Raw genomic sequence first — 20,665 nt, 5'->3', positions numbered from 1 at the left:
AACAAATTGCAAAGCTTAAAAACTGAAGATACCGTAAATATCACAACATCTAGAAAAATAACAATAGTTAACTGCCAGGCACACCTCTGTAATACTGTCCCCCTATGTTTTCTGGATGCACTATTCTTTGACTGCCTCTTCATTTAACAATAATTTTGGAATATCATTTTCTATAGGAAGAATAGAAAATTCTGTTTTTCCTCTAGCATGTTTGATCAAAATTTGTTTTCTCTCATGGTTTTATAACTCATTAGTAATAATGTCTAAATTTTTAGGGATAGCTATTAAATTTGGGAAGACTAGTCTATTTCTTTTTTTTTTTTCTTTCAGGTTTTTTTTTCCAATTTATTTATTTTCAGAAAAACAGTATTCATTATTTTTTCACCACACCCAGTGCTCCATGCAAGCTGTGCCCTCTATAATACCCACCACCTGGTACCCCAACCTCCCACCCCCCTGCCACTTCAAACCCCTCAGACTGTTTTTCAGAGTCCATAGTCTCTCATGGTTCACCTCCCCTTCCAATTTACCCAAATTCCCTACTCCTCTCTAACGCCCCTTCTATAAGGTGTAAGATTGCGAAGAATTTTTCACAGGCCACTTTTTCAGTCTGCACATTTCCAACTTTGTTTCCCCTCCATCACCCCTCTGATATCAGAGCCCCCTGGGCACAACCATATAGGGTGACATCCCCTCTGCCATGGATTTTCATGTCTCCCCAGCAAGTGAACTGGCATAGGGAGCTATAGGAGTATTCCTCAAGCCATTCCTATGCCAGTATGGCTAGCAAAAACTAACTATATACAGATTTGCTGCAAACCACAAAAACATATGCCACTAAACTCAAATGAAGCTTATCTCTCAACTCTCAACTCATCCCCCAAATATCCCCCCTCTGTTGCCCCTCATCAAAAAGAAATGTATGATGGAGGGAAAATCAAAGTGGAAAAAGACCCTGTTTTGGCTTATTATGGTTAAAACACCTTACTTTTGCAAATCTACAAAAATATAAGCACTTTGCTTATATTTGCTTATATCTCTGAGGACCCCAAGGACCCTCAGAGAGCTCTGCACAAATAGAGGTCCCTGGAGGTTCAATTTCATTGACCTTATTGTAAATTCACCACCGCTCTTTAGTCTAACATTTCATTATAAAAATTTATGCTTTATTTGCAGCTAGGTACACTAGTTTCAGATTTTTACTCCATGAATTCCAAGACTTAATGTAGTTTACAGGTAGAATTAGTGTAAGTTAGGTCTTAGAAAGATGAAAAAGCAGATTCCATGGGAAAATTTCTGGACTGTGATCCAATAAATGGAATGGGGGCTCTTCTGTTCTACAAAAGAAGGGGGCCCACTTAGAGTTGTTTAAGAAAATGCACTTGAGGTGGCGTGTCTGGGTAGTTCAGTCACTTGAGCGCCCAGCTCTTGGTTCCAGCTCAGGTCATGATCTCAAGGTCCTGAGACTGAGCCCCAAGTCAGCTCAGTGGTGAGTGTGCTTAAGATTCCCTCCCTCTGCTCCACCCTGCTTGTGCATGCTCTCTCTCTAAAATGAATTTTAAGAAAACAGAAAATATACTTGAAAGCAGTTACTAGTCATTCAGATATCAATCTACTCAACACAAATGATAAGCAGCACACATCCAGGTGGTGGGTATTAGAGAGGGCATGGATTGCATGGAGCACTGGTTGTGGTGCAAAAACAATGAATACTGTTACACTGAAAAGAAATAAAAAATTAAAAATAAACAAACAAACAAACAAATAAATAAATAAATAAAAGATTTGAGTTCATTAGAAGGCATTGGTGAGCCCTGGGGCTTTAAGACTTTTTCCCCAATGATTCTGAAATTTAAAAAAATATGGCAAACATTTTCTCACTTAGGGAATTCTTAATTATCTTACATTGAATGTAAACATAAAATCTTAGGAATTTCGAGTTGGAAGAAATCCAAATAGTCAACCCTCACCTCCCCAAAACTTTTCTAGCAGACTGTTGCCTAGCCTCATTTGAAAGTTGCCAATGGTGGGGAGGTTTGGGACCTTGTATAAAAGTAAGAGATTCATAAAAATTCAATAACTGCAGAAGAATACAGAGTCAAAAGCAAATTTACACCAACATCCTGGTACCAGCTCCCCAAGGATAACAACACTTTTTAAATTTTTTAATGTAAATATTTATGGGGTTTTGTTTTACAAAACTGTTATCATGTCGACACATATTTTCTGCTTCTTTGCAGAGCAAAAATTCTGATGAATAAGCTGTCAAATTTTTAAGTGGATTATGCTTTTAATGTCATGTCTAAGAACTTTTAGCCTAACCCTAAGTCATGAAGATTTTTCTCCAATGTTTTCTAAAAGTGTTACAGTTTCATGTCTAATATTTTGATCTATAACCTATTTTGAGTTCATTTTTGTTTATGGTGTGAGACTTAGGTCAGCTTTTTTTTCTTGCACATGGAGCTTAATTGTTCTAACACCATTTGTTGAAAAGATTATCCTTTCTCCATTGAATTGTTTTGCTCCTGTCAAAAATCAATTGGCCGTATTTCATATTTCTATGGTTTATTTATGGACACTATTCTGTTCCATTGAGCTATGTGTCTATCCCTTCACCAATAAAACACCATCTAGCTTTCTGAAACTTTAAAGTAAGTCTTAAAATCAGCTAATGTGATTCCTCCTGCCTCATTCTTTTTCAAAACTGCTTTGGAAATTCTAGTTTGTCTTTCCATATAAATTTTGGTATGAGTTTGTCTAAATCCACAGAAAAATACCAATTTTTAAAATTAGAATTGCATTAAATTTGTGTATTAATTTGGAAAAAATTGAAATCTTTATTACTATGTTGAATCTTCCAATCCCAACACAATATGTGTCTATACTTCTAGGTCTCATTTGATTTCTTTTATGAGTGTAGTATAGTTTTCAGCATACAGAGATGGTATATGTTTTGTTAAATGGGAACCTAAGTATTTCATTTTGGGGAGGACTATTAGAAATGGCATTAGTTTTAATTTGGGTTTCCAATTGTTCATCACAAATATTTACAATCATTTTCATGTATTGACTTTGTATTTTGTGTTCTTGTTAAGTTCACTTACTAATTTGTATTTTTGTGTGTGAATTCTTTGGGGTTTTCTATGATGACAATTATGTCATCTGCAAAAAGGAATGTTCTTATTTCTTCCATTCCAGTCTGCATGCCTTTTATTTCTTTTTCTTGCTTTATTGCACTGACTAGGATTTCCAACATTTGGTTTATTGTTCTGCTGTCACCATCTTGAAATTCTTAGCTTTTGAATTGGGTAGGCCACATTTTCATTTTGCATTGGGTTTTGTAGTTCAGCCAGTTTTGGGTTCAGCCAGTACTGCTGAAATATTTCCCTGTATGGACTACAGATACTTATTTCAAGCTTGATACTCACTGGTAAGGAAAAGGATAAAATGCCTCCACAGCATAATACCCTGTTTTTAGGGAAGACTGAAGCTAACTGAGATGATAAGGTGGGGTGGGGAGAAGTAGGTGGAGCATGGGTTTTATATTATCAGTCTAAATGCTATGCTACAGATTATACTGTGCTTAGAGATTTGGCCTGTATATTAAGATTATGACTGAACATTTATTTTTCATATGTGAGTATTAATTTTTGAAAAAGTATGGTTAACATTTCTTACATTATTCTGAATTTAATTTCCAGAAGTGCCAAGATAAAAACTATAATAAAACTAATATGAGATTATCCTCTCTCCAGAATAAAAGTTAGAGCTGCTTTGTCCTTATGGCCTCCTTATGTCTAACTATACTAACAAAGTAGAAGAAGGAACAGGAGCTAACTAGAGGAAAGTATTTCTGATTTGCTCAAACTTCACTCTTAAGGACACATTATAGAACACTGTACATGCCTCTAAATTTATGAAAATCCAAATTTAAAATATCAAACTTTTTAAACAACTGACTTATTAAAAAAACATTAGAAATATTTTTCACCTACCTTGAGATATTTAATAATTCTAGTTTTATATCTAAAGTCTATAATTTTTCTTAGATTTTTTTAATTAAGTGCATATTTCAAATATGCCTACTCCTCAACACTGGTTAAAGTCCAAGATACCTTTTGATGCTGTAAAATAGTACCAGTTTCTGTTTGAGAATATTGTTATAGGATTAGGCCGACTTTAATTATGGTTTCTCTTTCAACTATGTGAAAGGGTATAATCCAGCTTCTACCCTTAGGAAATAAAGGGGGGAAGTTCAGTGGCATCCTCAATGTTCACTGGAAACTATGGGACTTGTAACTGGCTATCCTCCTCTTTCTCAAAATAAAGATATACCCCCAGTGGGATCCTAGGAACACAGGGAAATGCTATTATTCTTATGAATCAATAAGGATTAAATAGAAAAAAGTGTCTAGGGGGAGATCATCACCCTCTTTTTTTTATCTTGGAAAATTTGAAACTTGAAAACTAAAGGTTATGGACACCAGCTGATTTCCCTAGCCAAGAGAACTTTGTAAACCATCTTGAGGTACCCTGTTTCCTGGGACTCTGTGTCTGTGTGTGTGAGAGAGACAGACAGACAGATAGTGTAACAAGATACAGTAGCAAGAGCATAAATGAGAACCGGTTATTTCTAAACACCCTGGTGAAAACAAACCAAGAATACAATAGCTAAATTCAGGTGTTGGTTTGTTTGTTTTTCCCCCCAAACTGAAGGCAATGGACTGAAAACTTCCATTTAAATCCTAAAGATTTGGGGCAATCATGATTCCCCCCCACTTTTTTTTTTGAAGGAGAGGGAATAAGATACGTAAAGAGGATAATTTATAGTGTTAACCTTGGATCTAAAAATATGAAATACAGTGATAGAAAAAAAAATTGATTACTTAACTGTTCTTGATACTCACCTGGATAAAACCCAAATAAATTCACAGCCACTGAGTTGAAAAGGCCATATGGCTTGTAATTAGACTCTTGCTCTCAGCCAAGATACTGAGACATTTATTACATTTCCTCTTCAGCATCCATCACATATTGCTGCCCAGGAAAAGGGCACAAGAAAGAGATTAAATTCACCTTCCTTTTGTTTACCAACCAGTAAGCATCATCATCAGGGATCAGGACGAGTGAGTCTGCTCAGAATGTGACCCCAAAAGTGGCTCAAAGTGGAGGCATTTCTTCAAGTTTTGGCTACCAAGGTTCAGTGAGCAAATTTACTAGACAGGCTTATCCACCTAGCTTTTCCACAGCAAACATAAATTGAGCACTTCATATTTTTAGACATTTTTTCTTCAATTAAGACGATCATGATTTTTCTCCCTTAATCTATTAATGTGAAGAATTATATAAATTATTTTTCCAATGTTAAGTCTTATACTCTTGAGTATAACCCAATGCAGTCATAATTTTTAAACTATTTTATTTTTTAATGAAATGGGTTTGCTGATGTCTTTAGATTTTTGTATCTATGTTAATGATTGAGATTGCTCTACAATTTTCCTTTCTTGAACTTTCTTTATAAAGTTCTATACCAAGATTATGCCTCATGAAATAAATTAGAACCTATTCCTTCTTTTTAAACTTTTCTTAAAGAGTTTGTATATTACTGGATTTCTTTCTTTCTACAGGATTTTGTAGGACTTTCTGGGCTAATGTGCAGTTGTACAAACTTTAGATTACTGATTCAATGTATTTAATGTTTATAGGCCATTTAGATTTGCTATCTTTACTTAAAAATTAGTTCTTCAAAATTTCTTATAACCTTTCATGCATCTATAGGATCTGTATTACTATCCCATTTTTCATCCCTTATATTGCTTATTTCTGCTTTTTGTTTTTTAGCCATTCTATCAGATTTTTGAAAATTTAACTGGTTTTCCCAAATAACTTTTGGGTTTGGTTCTCTTTTATATATATATATATTTTTTTAATTTTTATTCTTTATTATTTCTCTTAATTTATTGTTAGTTTTCTAACTTGTTAATTTTTATACTACTTAATTTCCAAACATCCTTTTAGGATAGTAAGCATTTACAGTTGTAATTTTTCCTATAAGTACCATTTTAGTGTCACATGTGTTTTTATATTGTTCTTAAAATATGAGTTCTAAATATTTTCTAATTTCCATTATAATTTTTTCCTTGATATATACATTGGGCCGATATGTGTCTTTTTTTTTTTTTAATATTTTATTTATTTATTTAACAGAGATCACAGGTAAACAGAGAGGCAGGCAGAGAGAGAGGAGAGAAAGCAGTCTCCCCGCTAAGCAGAGAGCCAAATGCAGGGCTCAATCCCAGGACCCTAGCTGAAGGCAGAGGCTTTAACCCCCTGAGCCACCCATGTGCTCCTAGGCCTATATGGGTCTTAACTTGTAAACATATGGGGATTTTTCAGGTTCTTTATTGTTGTTTATATCTAATTTAACTGCATTGTGATCAGAAATTATGGGAAACATGATGCAATATTTGAAAATATCTTGAGGCTTGCTTTACATCTTAGAACTTAATTTTTATAAATGTTCCACATGGCTCCAAAATAATACATTCTGCATTTTTTAAGGTTCACTGTTCCATTTATAACTATTAAATAAACCCAATTTTTATATGTACTAGTTCACTAGGGCTGCTGTTTACAAAGTACCATAGAGAGGGTGGCTTGAACAACAGAAATTTATTTTCTCATAATTCTCAAGGTTAGAAGTCAAACTTTAAGGTGTCACGGGGGCAGGGTGCCTGGGTGGCTCAGTCAATTAAGCCTCTGCCTTTGGCTCGGGTTGCTCAGGTAATGATCGGGTTGCTCAGGTAATGGGATTGAGCCCCACATTGGGCTCTCTGCTTGGTGAGGAGCCTTTTCCCCCACTCTCTCTCTGCCTGCCTCTCTGCCTACTTGTGATCTCTGTCAAATAAATAAAATCTTAAAAAAAAAGTAAGGTGTCAACAGGGTTGACTCCCTCTGAGGCCACTCTTCTTGACATTAGATGGCCATTTTCTCCTCATGTCTTCACATAGTCTTCCCTGTATCTGTGTCTTAATATCCTCATCTTATGATGACATCAGTGATATTGAATGAATGCCTACCCTGAACCTCTTTTTAACTTAATTACCTCTTTAAAGACCATCTCTCCAAATAATGATTCACATTAGAGGTACTGGGGGTTAGAACTTCAACATATGAACTAGAGTGGGGAGGCAGAGTGTTTAACACAATTTAGTTCACAACATTATCCTTTTCAAATGTTTTATATTCTTAAGTATTTGTTTGTTTCATCAGTTACTGAAAGAAGTGTTCAAATCTTCCACTGTGATGATGAATTTCTCGATTTTTCTATAAGGTTCTGTCCATTTTGGTTCATGTATTTTGAGGCTATATTAGTGTATACAAGCCTAGAACTTTAATAGCTATTTGGTGAATTGAATTTATATTTTATATTACTCTTTAGCTCTATCAATGTTCTGTCTTTTGTCTGTTAAAGTATAGTTAGATTAGCTTTCTTTTTAGTAGTGTTTGTATGATAAAGACGTTTACATCTTTTTACTTTCAACTTTTTTTTTTTTGCCCTGTTTTTTGTTGTGTATTTTATAAACAACATATGGTGGGGGTGGGATTTCAGTTTGAGAACATTTTTCTTTTAAATAAGGTATTTATTATAATTAATCCTTTTGTATTTATTATAATTAATGATACTTTTTTCCTGCTAACTTACTCTTTTATGAGAGCTAGTATAGCATAGTTTTTAAGAGAACAGACTCTAAGAAATACTGTTTAGGTTTGAATACCAGCTCTATTACTGACTACCTGAGTAACTAGGTCTAGATACTTATAATTAGTTATATTAGTTATTACTTTATTATTTAATTATCACTTTAAATTGACTTTTTTTCCTTTTTTCTTTTATAACAATTCATATTTAATTCCTTTCCCTCCTCTAGTTTGGAAATTATTTTCTCTGCCCTGTTCTTTTAGGGTTACCCTAAACATTCATTAAGCATACTTGTTATCAAAGTTCAAAATTAATTCTTATCTTCACCCCCCTCCTGAACAATACAAGAAATTTGTAGCATTTTAACTCTGATCACTTCCTTTTTGAGTTATATACTATTCTTGTATTCTAGTTTTATCTTAATTTTAATTATTATTGCTGTACATAGTCAACAATCACTTATTTTTATTCATATATCCAACATTTTTTTACTAATCATTCCTTTTACAACACAAATTTTCCATCTACTAACACTTTCTTTGTGCCTGAATTACATCTTTTAAATTGAGTCTGTTGGTGCCACAATTTCCATATCTATTGTCTGAAAATGCCTTTATATTATGGTTTTTAAAAAAGTAACAATAAGACAGTTTGTAAACAAATTTAAGTTGATATCTTCTTTTAGCATATTAAAATTATTCCATAGTTTTTGGGCTTTCATATTTGCTATTGAGAAGTAAGATTGCTGTTAAAACCATTGTCTTTGAGGGGTGTCAGTTAAGCACCCAACTCTTGATTTTGGTTCACGGATTTAGGCTCAGGTCATGATCTCAGGGTTGTAAGACAGAGCCCCCTGTGGAGCCCCACACTGAGCTCCACATAAGGATCTGTGCGGGACATGGAGCCTGCTTAAGATTCTATCTCTCTGCTTCTCCCCACTCACTCTCTCTCTCTCTCAAAAAAAAAAAAAAAAATTGTCTTTAGTGTTTTTCAAAGTCACTAAGATGTTTTAAATGTGAGTTCTTGGGGCACCTGGGTGGCTCAGTGGGTTAAAGCTTCTGCCTTCGGCTCAGGTCATAATCCCAGAGTCCTGGGGTCGAGCCCCACATCGGGCTCTCTGATCAGCAGGGAGTCTGCTTCCCTTCCTCTCTCTGTCTGCCTCTCTGCCTACTTGTGATCTCTGTCAAATAAATAAATAAAATCTTTAAAATAAACAAATAAATAAATATGAGTTCTTCTTTAATTTACCCTGATTCTTGAGTCTGTGGATTTTGCCTTTCTAGAAAATTCTCAGCCACTAAATCTTTAAATATTGCCTGTAATCTTTTCTTTTACTTTCTTTATGGAAGTTTTATCAGATATGTTAGACTATATCATTCTATTCTTCATGTCAATCTCTCTCATATTTTTTTTAATGTTTCTCTGTGTGACATTCTGATTAATCTCCTCAGATCTGTCCTCTCCTTCATTAATTGTCTCTTTAGCTGTTAAACCCATTAATCAGGTTTAAAATTTTCAGATATTTTGAACTCAAGTTCTTTTGCATTAGTTTCAAAATCCACTTGATCACTGAAATTCACCTAATTTTTAAAAAAATTCTGTGTCTTAAAAGTGCAGGATTTGAAGTCCTTTTGGGTCTCATCTGGCCTTCCATTGTTTCTACTAGCTCTTAGTGTACATTGTTTTTGTGTGTAATCTTTTACTCTTTCCTTCTCAATATTTAAATCTTTCTGTCTTTTACTCAATTCATGTTTCTTATAATTTTTTTGTTATTTTTTGAGGGTTTCTATTTCTCTAATTCTTTCTATCTCTATCTCCCCTTTCTATTCATTTTTATCTTGAGTTCATGTGTGTGAGGAATACTTCAGTGATTCTCTGAGGTCTGGGTTGAAGATGGGGCCATTCTTTTCTGGTAGGTACTTGGGATTACATCTTATATTGGACCATTTAAAATTAAACTATCAACTGAGGTTTCTTAGTACATATAGATATTTAAATTTGTTCTGCCAATATGTGTGCTCATTGTCTAACCATTAAATATTTGTAAGGAAGCTCTTTTCTCTTTCACTTGAGCAAAAAAGCTCAAGACTAACAAATTTCCTTGTAGATAAAGGGGTATGGTGATTTAGATAGTGCATGCCATTTTGGATACCAGCTCTATGTGGGGAGCTTCCTATTAGACTGTCATCTAAGCAAGCTCTGGGCTTTGACCTCTGTCCCAAACAGGACCACATATGTAATTGTACACTGAACAACTTTAGGGGGCATTTTTCATACAGATATATACTGGGGTCTATATGACCTATGTGGTGGACCTGTCCTTATCCCCCACAATATGGTGAAAACTAAAGCTCCAGTTCACCTGGTTCAGCAATTGCCTCAAGTTGAAAGCAGGGTTTAGTGCTTTAATTTTATAATTCTATAACGGACAGAACTTAAGAGTAAAGACAAGTGTCTTCTCCCTTTTGAAGCTCTTTAAAAGGCAGGCATCCTCAATATCTTAAGAAATGAATTAGTTTGCCAATAATCATTTCAACAAAAATATCCACCACTTGCCCCATTAAGGGAAATGTAATATGATCAGAGGGTGTTTATTGCTTTGCTTTGTTTATTTTTAGATGTGGACTTTCCAGTTGTTCTCCAGCCTACAAATGCAAATGAGAAAACACAGCTAATCAGAGAAGGACCTCGAAGTTATTGCACAGACTCTTAATATTGAGACCATTGGGGGTCCACAGTATCCCCTCTTGATTCAGCCATGTCTCCAGGTGGTCATGGGTGGAGCAGGGTAGGGGACATGAAATGCTGTGAACTTTCCCACATTCATATTTTATTTTTTAGGTTAGGAAAAGATGATTGCTACATAATTTTCTCAGTATGCAGTCTCACTCTTTGAGTAGAATTCCTAATGAAACACATTCCATTTTGATGAATAAAAGCCTGAAGAATTGTTTTATGCTCCTTGCATGAGGTAAGATGGTGGCACTGGACAGGCCATCTGAGCCAGCCCTTTCTGTGACCCAGATCTAATTCCTTACAGACTAAAGTAGCATTCCAAACAGAAGCCACAATTTATCTATTTAACTGAATGCAATATTCCTATCTGCCACAAATATCAGCAAAATATACATGGAAACTTAAAAGGAATTTTGTGTGTGTGGAGATTTTCCCCTGTCGATATCTAATATGGCTACAGAAATATTTCAAGAGGCAGGAAGAAATTATTAGGTAAAAAAGACAAATCACTTAATTTTAAAGTATATCTTTGAAAGATTAAAAGTTGTCATTTACTGAAAACTGATGAGTAAAACCAGGAAGAAACAGGTTTTGTATACTTTTAGACTGGCATAAAAAACAAAAACAAAATTTCAACCTGGTCAAATGTTATAAATGACCCAGGAAACCATACCGAGACCAAAACAGCTGCCCAAAATATGTTGACCATTTTTAAGTAAAAACAATTACTACACAACTGACCTAGATTAAACAGAGTCAGGAAAAGAAACATGTAGGGTAAAAAGTAGAATTCTAAACTCTACAGCCTAACTTTAGATTTAAAGGCATTTCATTTATACCATTTTTGGTGAGAATAATTACATTGACCAGAAAATGCTCAGTTCTGTGCATGTTGAACAATGAAGCTCAAAGGTCATGCCTGCATTTACTCTTTGATCCTTATATTCATTACGTGGTCAAAGTCATGTCCTTAAACCATGTTTTAAAATAGTATAGAAAGTGTTTGTTTTTTTCTCAGTCTTTTATATAATATTGCAGCTTTCAAGATCTTGTCATGTTTTTATATAATATTGCATGAAATGCCATTTTCTTTTTTGTTTCTTTTTCCCACCACCACCACCAAATTACAGTCAACTGAGCCTAAAATATACATTGTAAGTGAAAACTGGTGTTACAGCTCTGACAATTCTGAAGTCATTAAACCTCTACTTTAACTCTTGAGTTACTGGAATTTTTTTTAATCGACAATCAAGTACAAAAAGCCCTAGCTGGAAAGTTAGGAAACCCGGTTCTAATCTAAACTCTCACTACCTAGCCCCGTGACTAAGTGAGATGAGAATTATATGGCTAATTATATGGCTTTATGACTCCGTTACTTGCTCTGACCACCTTCCAAGTTGCTGTAAGACAGGATGAAATGTCTGAGGTAAAAGAACTCTACAAAGTCAAGTGTTTGACAAATATGAGGTGGTTTTACATGAATTTGTATAAGTTTATACACAGACAAATATAATGTGACTTCTTATGCAGATAAACTCTTACCCAGAAAAACTCATGAAGATGCGTAGTACTAACAGTGACTGGCAAGAGCTTGGAACTCTGTATTCAACAAACAAGTGCTACTTTCCATTTGAAGGGAACATGGGATAAATAGCCCTGTCTGTGGTAATTTGAGCCACTACATTTCCTTCCTGGAGTCTTTTTAAGCAAAAAGGTCAGGACTATTTTTGAATTGCAACCTGTAAATCACAAAGGTCCTTTTTCTCTCCCAGACATCATTTTTCTTAAGTGGAATTTTTTACTGCTATTCCCAGTTTGTCTAGAGCACTGGTACAAGCGTAGAAAGATGAGAACAGGGCATGAATCAGAATCAGAGTCAGATGGTGGAATTAAATTCATAAAGGGGTTCTTGTTAATGTTCCCCACAAAGGGCTAATTACTGGTTACAACGATGTGTGGTAAATGTTAAGGACATGAATGTGTATGAATGAGGAAACGCATCTACAGAATGTCCCTTAGCTACATAGAAACGAGGATCAACCCTTCATCTGAGGAGAGGCCACTTAGTATCATGTGGGCGTCATCAGAAGCTGTCACCCAGAGTCACCGGTTATTCTGAATCCATAAGCATCTTAGCAGAGAAGCACCAAGAAGAAACATGCTCGTTATGAACAAGCACTTCAATGGCTTACCACCTAGTCCTGGGCTTCCGGTTATCAGGTAAAAAAATTTGTGTAAGTTTTCAAAGTTCCTCCATTTATTTTTTTTGCTGTTTTACATAAGAACATAATTTTTTAAAGTATGCATTTCTCTTTACCAAAGTACATATGTCTTAATTCTTTGAGAATAAATGACATTCTAGTTCTACATTTTAAATGGTATGAATGTTAAATCACATTTGATGTTTCCTAGCCTGGAAATACACCCACCTGATAGTGCACTGCTTGATTTTTTTTATCTACACAGAGGGTTCCACTTAGGGCTACATAATCTTTGTAGCTGGCACAATGATGCCCCCTCCAAGATGTACTTATCCTAATTCCCAGAACTAGTGACTATATCACCTTTTATGGAAAAAGACACTTTGCAGAAGAAGTCATTGTCAAGGATTCCGAGATAGGGAGATTATCCTGAATTGTCCAAGTGGGCACAGTCTAATCACATAGCTCTCAAAAATGGAGAATATTTCCTGGTTATGAGAGAGATGGGACTCTAGAAGGGTGCCTGAGTAGCTCAGATCTTAGAGTCCTGGGATCGAGCCCTGCACTGGGCTCCTTGCTCACTGGGGAATCTGCTTCTCCCTCTGTCTCCCAACTCTCATTCTCTATCTCAAATAAATAAATAAAACCCTTAAAAAAAAAAAAAAAGAATGATCAGAGTTAAGCTTTGAAGTTAGAGAAGGAAAGGGGCCATAAATCAAGGTAACCAGGCAACCTCTAAAAGCTGGAAAATCAGCTTAAAGATATGGATTTTGGGGGCACCTGGGTGGCTCAGTGGGTTAAGCCTCTGCCTTCAGCTCAGGTCATGATCCCAGGATCCTGGGATCGAGCCCCGTATCAGGCTTTCTGCTCAGCGGGGAGCCTGCTTCCTCCTCTCTTTCTCTGCCTGCCTCTCTGCCTACTTGTGATCTCTGTCAAATAAATAAAATATTTAAAAAAAAATATATGGATTCTGCTCTGGAGCCTCCAAAAAAAAAAAAAAGTCCTGCTACCACCTTGATTTTTGCCCAGTAACAGCCATGTCAAACTTCTGACCTTCAGATTGTATGAGTTCAACACTGAGTCAATGCTTCTCACTTGTTTCTTTATTGTCCTCGTTCCTTATTCTAGATTTATTTTTTTCATTCCTTCATCCTGAGAGTCCAGCTTCATTTTCTCCTCTGTCCCTTCCATTCCCTGTTCCTCAGTACTCCATCTCCTTTCCTGTTCTCTCTTCTTCCACTCCTACCTTTCTTCGGTTTGACACTTACCCCCTCCGTTTTAGTCTCCTAATCTCTCTGCTGGCCGCTATCAAGTACATCTCCATATTTACTGGTCTTTTACAAAAATTGAATTATTGTAAATTTATCCCTAACCAGTGGGGCAGGGAGAGAGAGCAAACAATATTCTTATAAAGGAATGTCTCCACTCCCCCACCCCCCAACCCCTGGCTCCAAATTCAAGCCAAACAATCTTAATGCTAATAGACCAGAGGGAAACAAGTATTTTTCAAACAGTTCCGAGTATATTAACAAATAGAAATAATTTATATTGACCACATTCATTATTTGAATGCATGACCAGGTAATTTGAGACATTGTTTTGTTTTGTCCTCAGTAAGACTCAAAGGAATGAGGGCTCTCCTTCTGAGATTCTTCTTAAAAAGGTCACTTCCTTGCTACAGTGACCTTGGAGGTTAAAAACAAAGGTAGAGAGACACCTGAAAAACCACCACCCAGGCTTTTGCTTGGTTGCTTTGGGTGCTTGGACTGTGAGAAGGGCTTTTAGAAAGAAATATGCTGAAACTGAGGAAGAGAAGGAGCCCTATCATGAGGGTCCTCTAAAGATGGGTTTGGGAGTTTGGGGGGAATTCCCAGAGTACCCCATATCTGGGTATGTTAGAGTAGGCAGTTATTAGATTCTAACAGAATACATGGAGCCCAGCAATGGGGAATTCATGGCCAGCTATCAGGAAAGTAAGAGGCCTGTCCCAGCAGCACTCCACAAGAAGTCATATCAAACCATACAGGCCCAAGATGGTGGGTGCCAGGACAAGAAACTCCTGACCAAATAAGGAAGAAAAGGCCAAAACCCTGCTTCCAAGAAATTCCTCCCCAAGTAAGGAATATTCCACCCTGTAGTTTGCAAGGGTCAATAAAGGATAGAAACCCAACCCCCAGGGTGCACAGTGCTCTCTTCGGGTAGCCTGCTCTAACATCTGGAGAATATACTTGAGCTTTAATAAACTTTCCCACTGTGTCACTCACCTACTGTGCTGTGTCTGTCCTTGAATTCTTCCTCAGGAGGAGGCTAAGAACAGTCAGCATCATCTTTGTGATGGACTGGATCAAGGCTTTAGGGGCCAGGGTCTCCCCAGTTCACTGTGAACATGACCACAGGGGAGAGCTCCTTTGATGAGATAACACTTAGATGCCTGGGTGACAAAATTAAATCTTGGCTTCTTAACCATAACAAAGGATTCCTGTACCCACACCTGGCCCCTCAAAGAAACCATGTAGGGTTGAACACAGAGACCTCAAGAGCAACCAGGCTCGAGTAAGATGAGGGACTAGAAACATACTCGGAGGAAGACAGAAATACGGGGATCCCATACATCCCTAGGGATTGGGGGTCAGGGGGAGACTCTCAAAACGTGACTGAGGGGGCACTTGAGTGGCTCAGTGGGTTAAGCCTCTTCCTTCAGCTCAGGTCATGATCTCAGGGCCCTGGGATTGAGCCCTGCCTCAGGCTCTCTGTTCAACAGGGAGCCTGCTTCCCCCCCACCCCCCCACCACTTCTCTCTGCCTGCCTATCTGTTTACTTGTGATCTCTGTCTGTTAAATAAATAAAAACATGACTGAGGTAAAATTTCTCATTACCTTGTTAAACTTCAGCTGAGAATTAATTTAGAACATGTCATGTATTTAGACTATGAAGAGACTTCCCCAAGATCTTTTCTCAAATGTCACTTCTTCATAGGCTTCCCCAGACCACCCTGTCTAGAACTGTACCCCACCTCATGCTTCCTATTCTATACTTTTTTACTTAGTACCTTTCACTAACATACTTTTTAATCTTGCTTATTTTCTGTCTCCCACACCATGAAAACAAAGATTTTTGGCTGTTTTTATGTCCTGCTGAATCTCTAGCGCTTAAAATAATGCCTGACATATGATAGACTGCCTGGGAATAGTTGTCAAATGAGTAAATGTTTAACCTATGTCATAGAATAGAGAAATTCCTACCTGCTAGAAATGAAAAAGCTGCTAAAGCTTTAGTTTTTAGAGAGGTTTAGTGGGTTTTTTTTTGGCATATTAATATGAATAATTCAATCAATATAAAATTAATGGTAGCTTGGCACCCTATCAAGCATCTGACCCAGTTCCAGTGTTATCTTTCTAAAAAATTTCAGCACCTGCCCTCCCTTACTCCTCATTAATATGAAGGCAAATCTACCTCCAGAGCAAAGTCCTCTTTCAAGAAAAACCTTTATTTGAGAAACAAAGTTCTCCTCTCCAAAACCCCTCTCTCTTAAGCAACTAAATAACATTGACCTGTATATTCATTCTGAGCAGTTCTAGACTACAAAGGGCCAGCAATTTAGATTATATCATGTATAACCAGTTTCTGTATAATGAAGCCATTTCTAGACTGTAGATGGCTCAAATTAGCAGTGATTTGCAGAATGACAACTTACAGGCAAGAGTTTACCTCTATTTTACGCAGCACTAAAAACAAAATAGGAACTAACAAATGCCTATTGTTTGATGGGTTAATTCTTTTTTTTTTTTCTTTAAAGATTTTATTTATTTATTTGACAGACAGAGATCACAAGTAAGCAGAGAGGCAGGCAGAGAGAGAGAGGTGGAAGCAGGCTCCCTGCAGAGCAGAGAGCCTGATGCAGGGCTCAATCCCAGGACCCTGGGATCACAACCTGAGCCGAAGGCAGAGGCTTTAACCCACTGAGCCACCCAGGTGCCCCGATGGGTTAATTCTTACAACATGTGCCATTTCTAGGAAAAATCTTTCTCCAAAAAGTGACCTAACCATGCTCAGTGTCAAATAAATGGGAGTGACAGAACTTTCTGAAATTTTCATGCTGTTCAGAGCTGTCCCCAAGAAGCAAAACTAAATTCCCAGAATCAAATCAACAGTAATAGGACAGCTGTTAACACATTCTGCTTGTTGCTGGGGCTGCCGACCCAGTTTCCTAATAGCTGAAAATGTTGTTATCAACTTCCCCAAGGCCTGAGAGCCCCTCAGGCACATCCTCATTGCCAGGTCCAGGAAGAAGGCATCCTACCTGGTGAAGGTTTTATCCTTCTGAGGAAGCTGGTCTGGTACCTAGGTAATCTCCACTCCTAAAATGGTGTCCAGATTCATCTCTTCTCAGAGAGCTACAATGCACTTAATTTTCTGGTGAAAAATAATTGGGGGAAAATTTTTAGTGCAGATTTTCACTTTGGTTATGAAATTCTGACATTGTTTTTCTTAGAATGATCTATTCAGGCATGTATACATTAGCTATTTATTAAACTGGCATTTTTCAGGATTATGTATTATAATTGCAGAAAGCAATATTTCAAATCTAACCTAGGTTTAAAAGAACCAGATGAAAGCCATCAGGAATTGAAACATATAATCAATATATAGATTAACATTAGCATAACAGTTTTATATAAAATACCTTTATTTTAAATGTTTCTTTAATGTATTTAGCATGGAATTTATCTTTTTAAGATTTTTTATTTATTCATTTGAGAGAGAGAGCACACACTTGCAGGGAGGAGGGTTAGAGGGAGAGGGAGAAGCAGACTCCCCACTGAGTAGGACACAGGACATGCAACTCAATCCCAGGATTTCACCCTCCTCCCCATCATGACCTGGGCCAAAGGCAGCTGCTTAACCAACTGAGTTATACAGGTGCTCCTGGGATTTATTTTTTAAACTCAATATATAGCATACTCAGAAAGTAAAATTTTAGCTACCAAAACCTGAAAGATACAGTTTATTCTGAGTAAGAGGGTAAAGTTTTAATAGAAAATAAAATGATTCACTTCTCTGCTTGCCTTCTGCTTTTCTTTGTTCTCGCTTAGTCTTCTCTAGCACATTCCATCCCCTAAACTAAAGGATTTAAAAGGAGGTGGGAAGCGGTGGCTTTTAGGATCACAGGAGCATTTGTATTCGAGCAAGATGATTTATTCTTTCATAATTAAAAATAAATATGTCAAATGAACAATAATAACAGTCATAGTACTTAGTACTTGACATTGCCCTAAGAGCTTTTTATTCACTTTATATATATTAAATTTATATATGCACTTAATACACTATCTAAGGGGGCACCTGGGTGGCTCCAGTCTTCTGGAGGCATGACCTCTGCCTTCGGCTCAGGTCATGATCCCAGTGTCCTGGGATCAAGCCCCCACATTGGGCTCTCTGCTCAGCGGGGAGCCTGCTTCCTCCTCTCTCTCTGCCTACTTGTAATCTCTGTCAAATAAATAAATAAAATCTTAAACAAAAATACACTATCTAAGGGACAATCACTATCAGCATTACCATTCCCCATTTCCAGACTGACAAACAAAACCACAGAAAGTTTAAGTAACTCCACCAAGATCACCCAGCTACTAAAGGGTAGAACAGGCCAGTCCTCAAATCCATGGTGTTAATAGCTGCACTATATTGCCTCTCCACCATGGTCTAATATTTCCAACTATGTTTATCCTTCCTGAAAATTAACTCTTTCCACCTTCCTGCCCAACTCTTTTCCAGAGTTCTCTTATTTTCAGAAAATATTCACTCTGTTTATTTTGTACCTTTCTCCTTAACTGCCTTTTGTAGCTTATGATTCCCCTACGTAATCACCCGTTCTTAATTCTCAGTGCCTTCTTCAAAAGCAAATCCTTAGACTCAAAACCCCTGAATCTGAAAGAGCAAATTCCCCAACACTTCCTCTGTTGCTGCTTCCTCTTCCTCTTCCCTTCACCTCTTCCTCCTCCCTGCAGCATTTCTTTACTTGGAAAACCTATGTGGCCTTGGTAGCAGTCTGTCACGTTCCCTGGTCTGACCAATGAATAACTGCAATGTTGGTCAAGTGAGTGAAAAGCTGGATTTTCACTTTAAAAGTCAGGGGCACCTGGGTGGCTTAGATGGGTAAGTGTCTGCCTTTGGCTTGGGTCCTGATCTCCAGGTTCTGGAATTGAGCTCAGCAGGGAGCCTGCTTCTCCCTCTCCCCCTGCTTGTGCTCTGCCTCTCTCTCTCAAATGAATAAATAAGACCTTTTTTGGTCTTATTTATATATTTATATCTATATATTTATAGTGATTCTAGAATAGTTGATATTACAATCCTGACTAAAAATTCTGGTAAAGTTCCTGCCATAATTTTCCAAAATTATAGACAGTGTTAAGAAAACTTTTAATACATTTATAAATAGCAAACATATATAGGGCACTTACTATGTGTCAGACACTTTCTAAGTGCTAAGTATAGGTTAATTCATTCAAGCCTCACAGCAAACCTATGAAGTTGGTACTATTATTTCTCATTTTGCAGATGAGAAAATTGGAGCTGTTAATTAACCTGTAACTTTAATAATAAGAGAAACAGCATTTGGACTCAGGTAGTCTAGCTCTAGGGTCTATCTGCTTAATTATTATACCACCCTGGCACTATATGACATTTGAATTCTGTAAAGTTAGCTACAGCTACTTATTTAATATTAAAACAGTCCTTATACTCAATATGCTTGAATTTGTCTCTCCCCTACTAAAAGTGAATACTATAGGTCTATAAATCCAAGTTAATACATTCCATTTCATTTCTCTGATTCCATAAGATTGGGATGAGAACATTTGCTATTATATCTAAAAACAAGGCATCTCAATATCACTCATAAAATAGGATGTGTGATCTTTTCATGACTTTAATTATCTATTCATAATAAGAGTGATATTATACTCCATTTTTCTCCATTGTACAAAATAAGGTACAAATTATGAAGTTCCTATTAGTAAAAATGTACCATTATTTAAGTTAGATGTCTAAACTAGAAATACTTTATTACTTCTATATAGGAAATACAACTTGGTAAACAAATTTTTCTAAAGGAACTGGAACTTTGTCTCCCACCATTTAAAATAAATGTGTGTGTGGGGCACCTGGGTGGCTCAGTGGGTTGAGCCCCTGCCTTTGGCTCAGGTCATGGTCTCAGGGTCCTGGGATTGAGTCCCACATCAGGCTCTCTGCTCAGCAGGGAGTCTGCTTCCCTCTCTCTCTCTCTGCCTGCCTCTCTGCCTACTTGTGATCTTTCTCTGTCAAATATATAAATAAAATCTTTAAAAAAATCCCTATAAAATAAATGTGTGTGTGTGTGTGTGTGTGTTTTGCAGCAATTTATTTTGTTTCTGGTAGTCTTTGTCAGTCTGCCATTGTGAAAAGCATGTACCCTCCATACTCTGGAGATCTACCTGTGCTTTTATTTTTCCTTTGGCACTCACCACAGATGAGCCTACTATAGATACCATTTATTGATATCTATATTATTAATAACTTATTGTCTGTCCTTCAAAATGTGTATTCCATAAGAGCAGAAGTTTGTGTTGTTTTGCTTACTATTGCTCCCCAGCACTAGAACATAGGTACATGGCACATAGTAGAGACTGAATAAATGTTTGGTAAAGGAATAAATATGAATCTCTGAAGAAAACCTCCCTGCAATATCTTTTCCCAGCCCCAGCCCCCCTCTTCCCAAATCATACCTTTGGGAAAGACTGTATGAACAACATGACAGTTCTTCTTTTCCTGAGTGTGAAAGACTGCAGATGAACCTGAAGTTTTATGGAGCCTTGGAATTGGATGGGTCAGTCTTGCAATCTCCCTGTAGTACAAATGGTTCCTGTTAACCTCCTTAATGGAGGTAGGGGCTGCAGGCTTGTCTCACTGAGATCTTTTGACACAGTGATTCATCATATAATTCAACATTTAGTTTGGCCTGATAATACTATTAATTTTCACAGATTATTAT

General features: G+C 36.8%; 1 protein-coding gene across 1 annotated transcript in view; it reads left to right on the top strand.

Moving 5' to 3' along the window:
- DNAJC5B (DnaJ heat shock protein family (Hsp40) member C5 beta) overlaps positions 1-10,983 on the top strand; it is a 100,633-nt gene extending 89,650 nt beyond the window's left edge. Inside the window, exon 5 of the mRNA XM_044244476.1 lies at positions 10,321-10,983. Within this exon, the coding sequence (XP_044100411.1) occupies positions 10,321-10,415 (95 nt within the window). The 3' untranslated portion in view covers positions 10,416-10,983. The remainder of the gene's footprint in view (positions 1-10,320) is intronic.
- The last annotated feature ends 9,682 nt before the right edge of the window (positions 10,984-20,665 follow it).

The sequence above is a fragment of the Neovison vison genome, chromosome 4, assembly GCF_020171115.1.
Source record: "Neovison vison isolate M4711 chromosome 4, ASM_NN_V1, whole genome shotgun sequence".
In the NCBI taxonomy this organism is placed as follows: domain Eukaryota; kingdom Metazoa; phylum Chordata; class Mammalia; order Carnivora; family Mustelidae; genus Neogale; species Neogale vison.
Note: the sequence above shows the minus strand (reverse complement) of the source record. Positions and strands in the feature narration are given on the sequence as shown.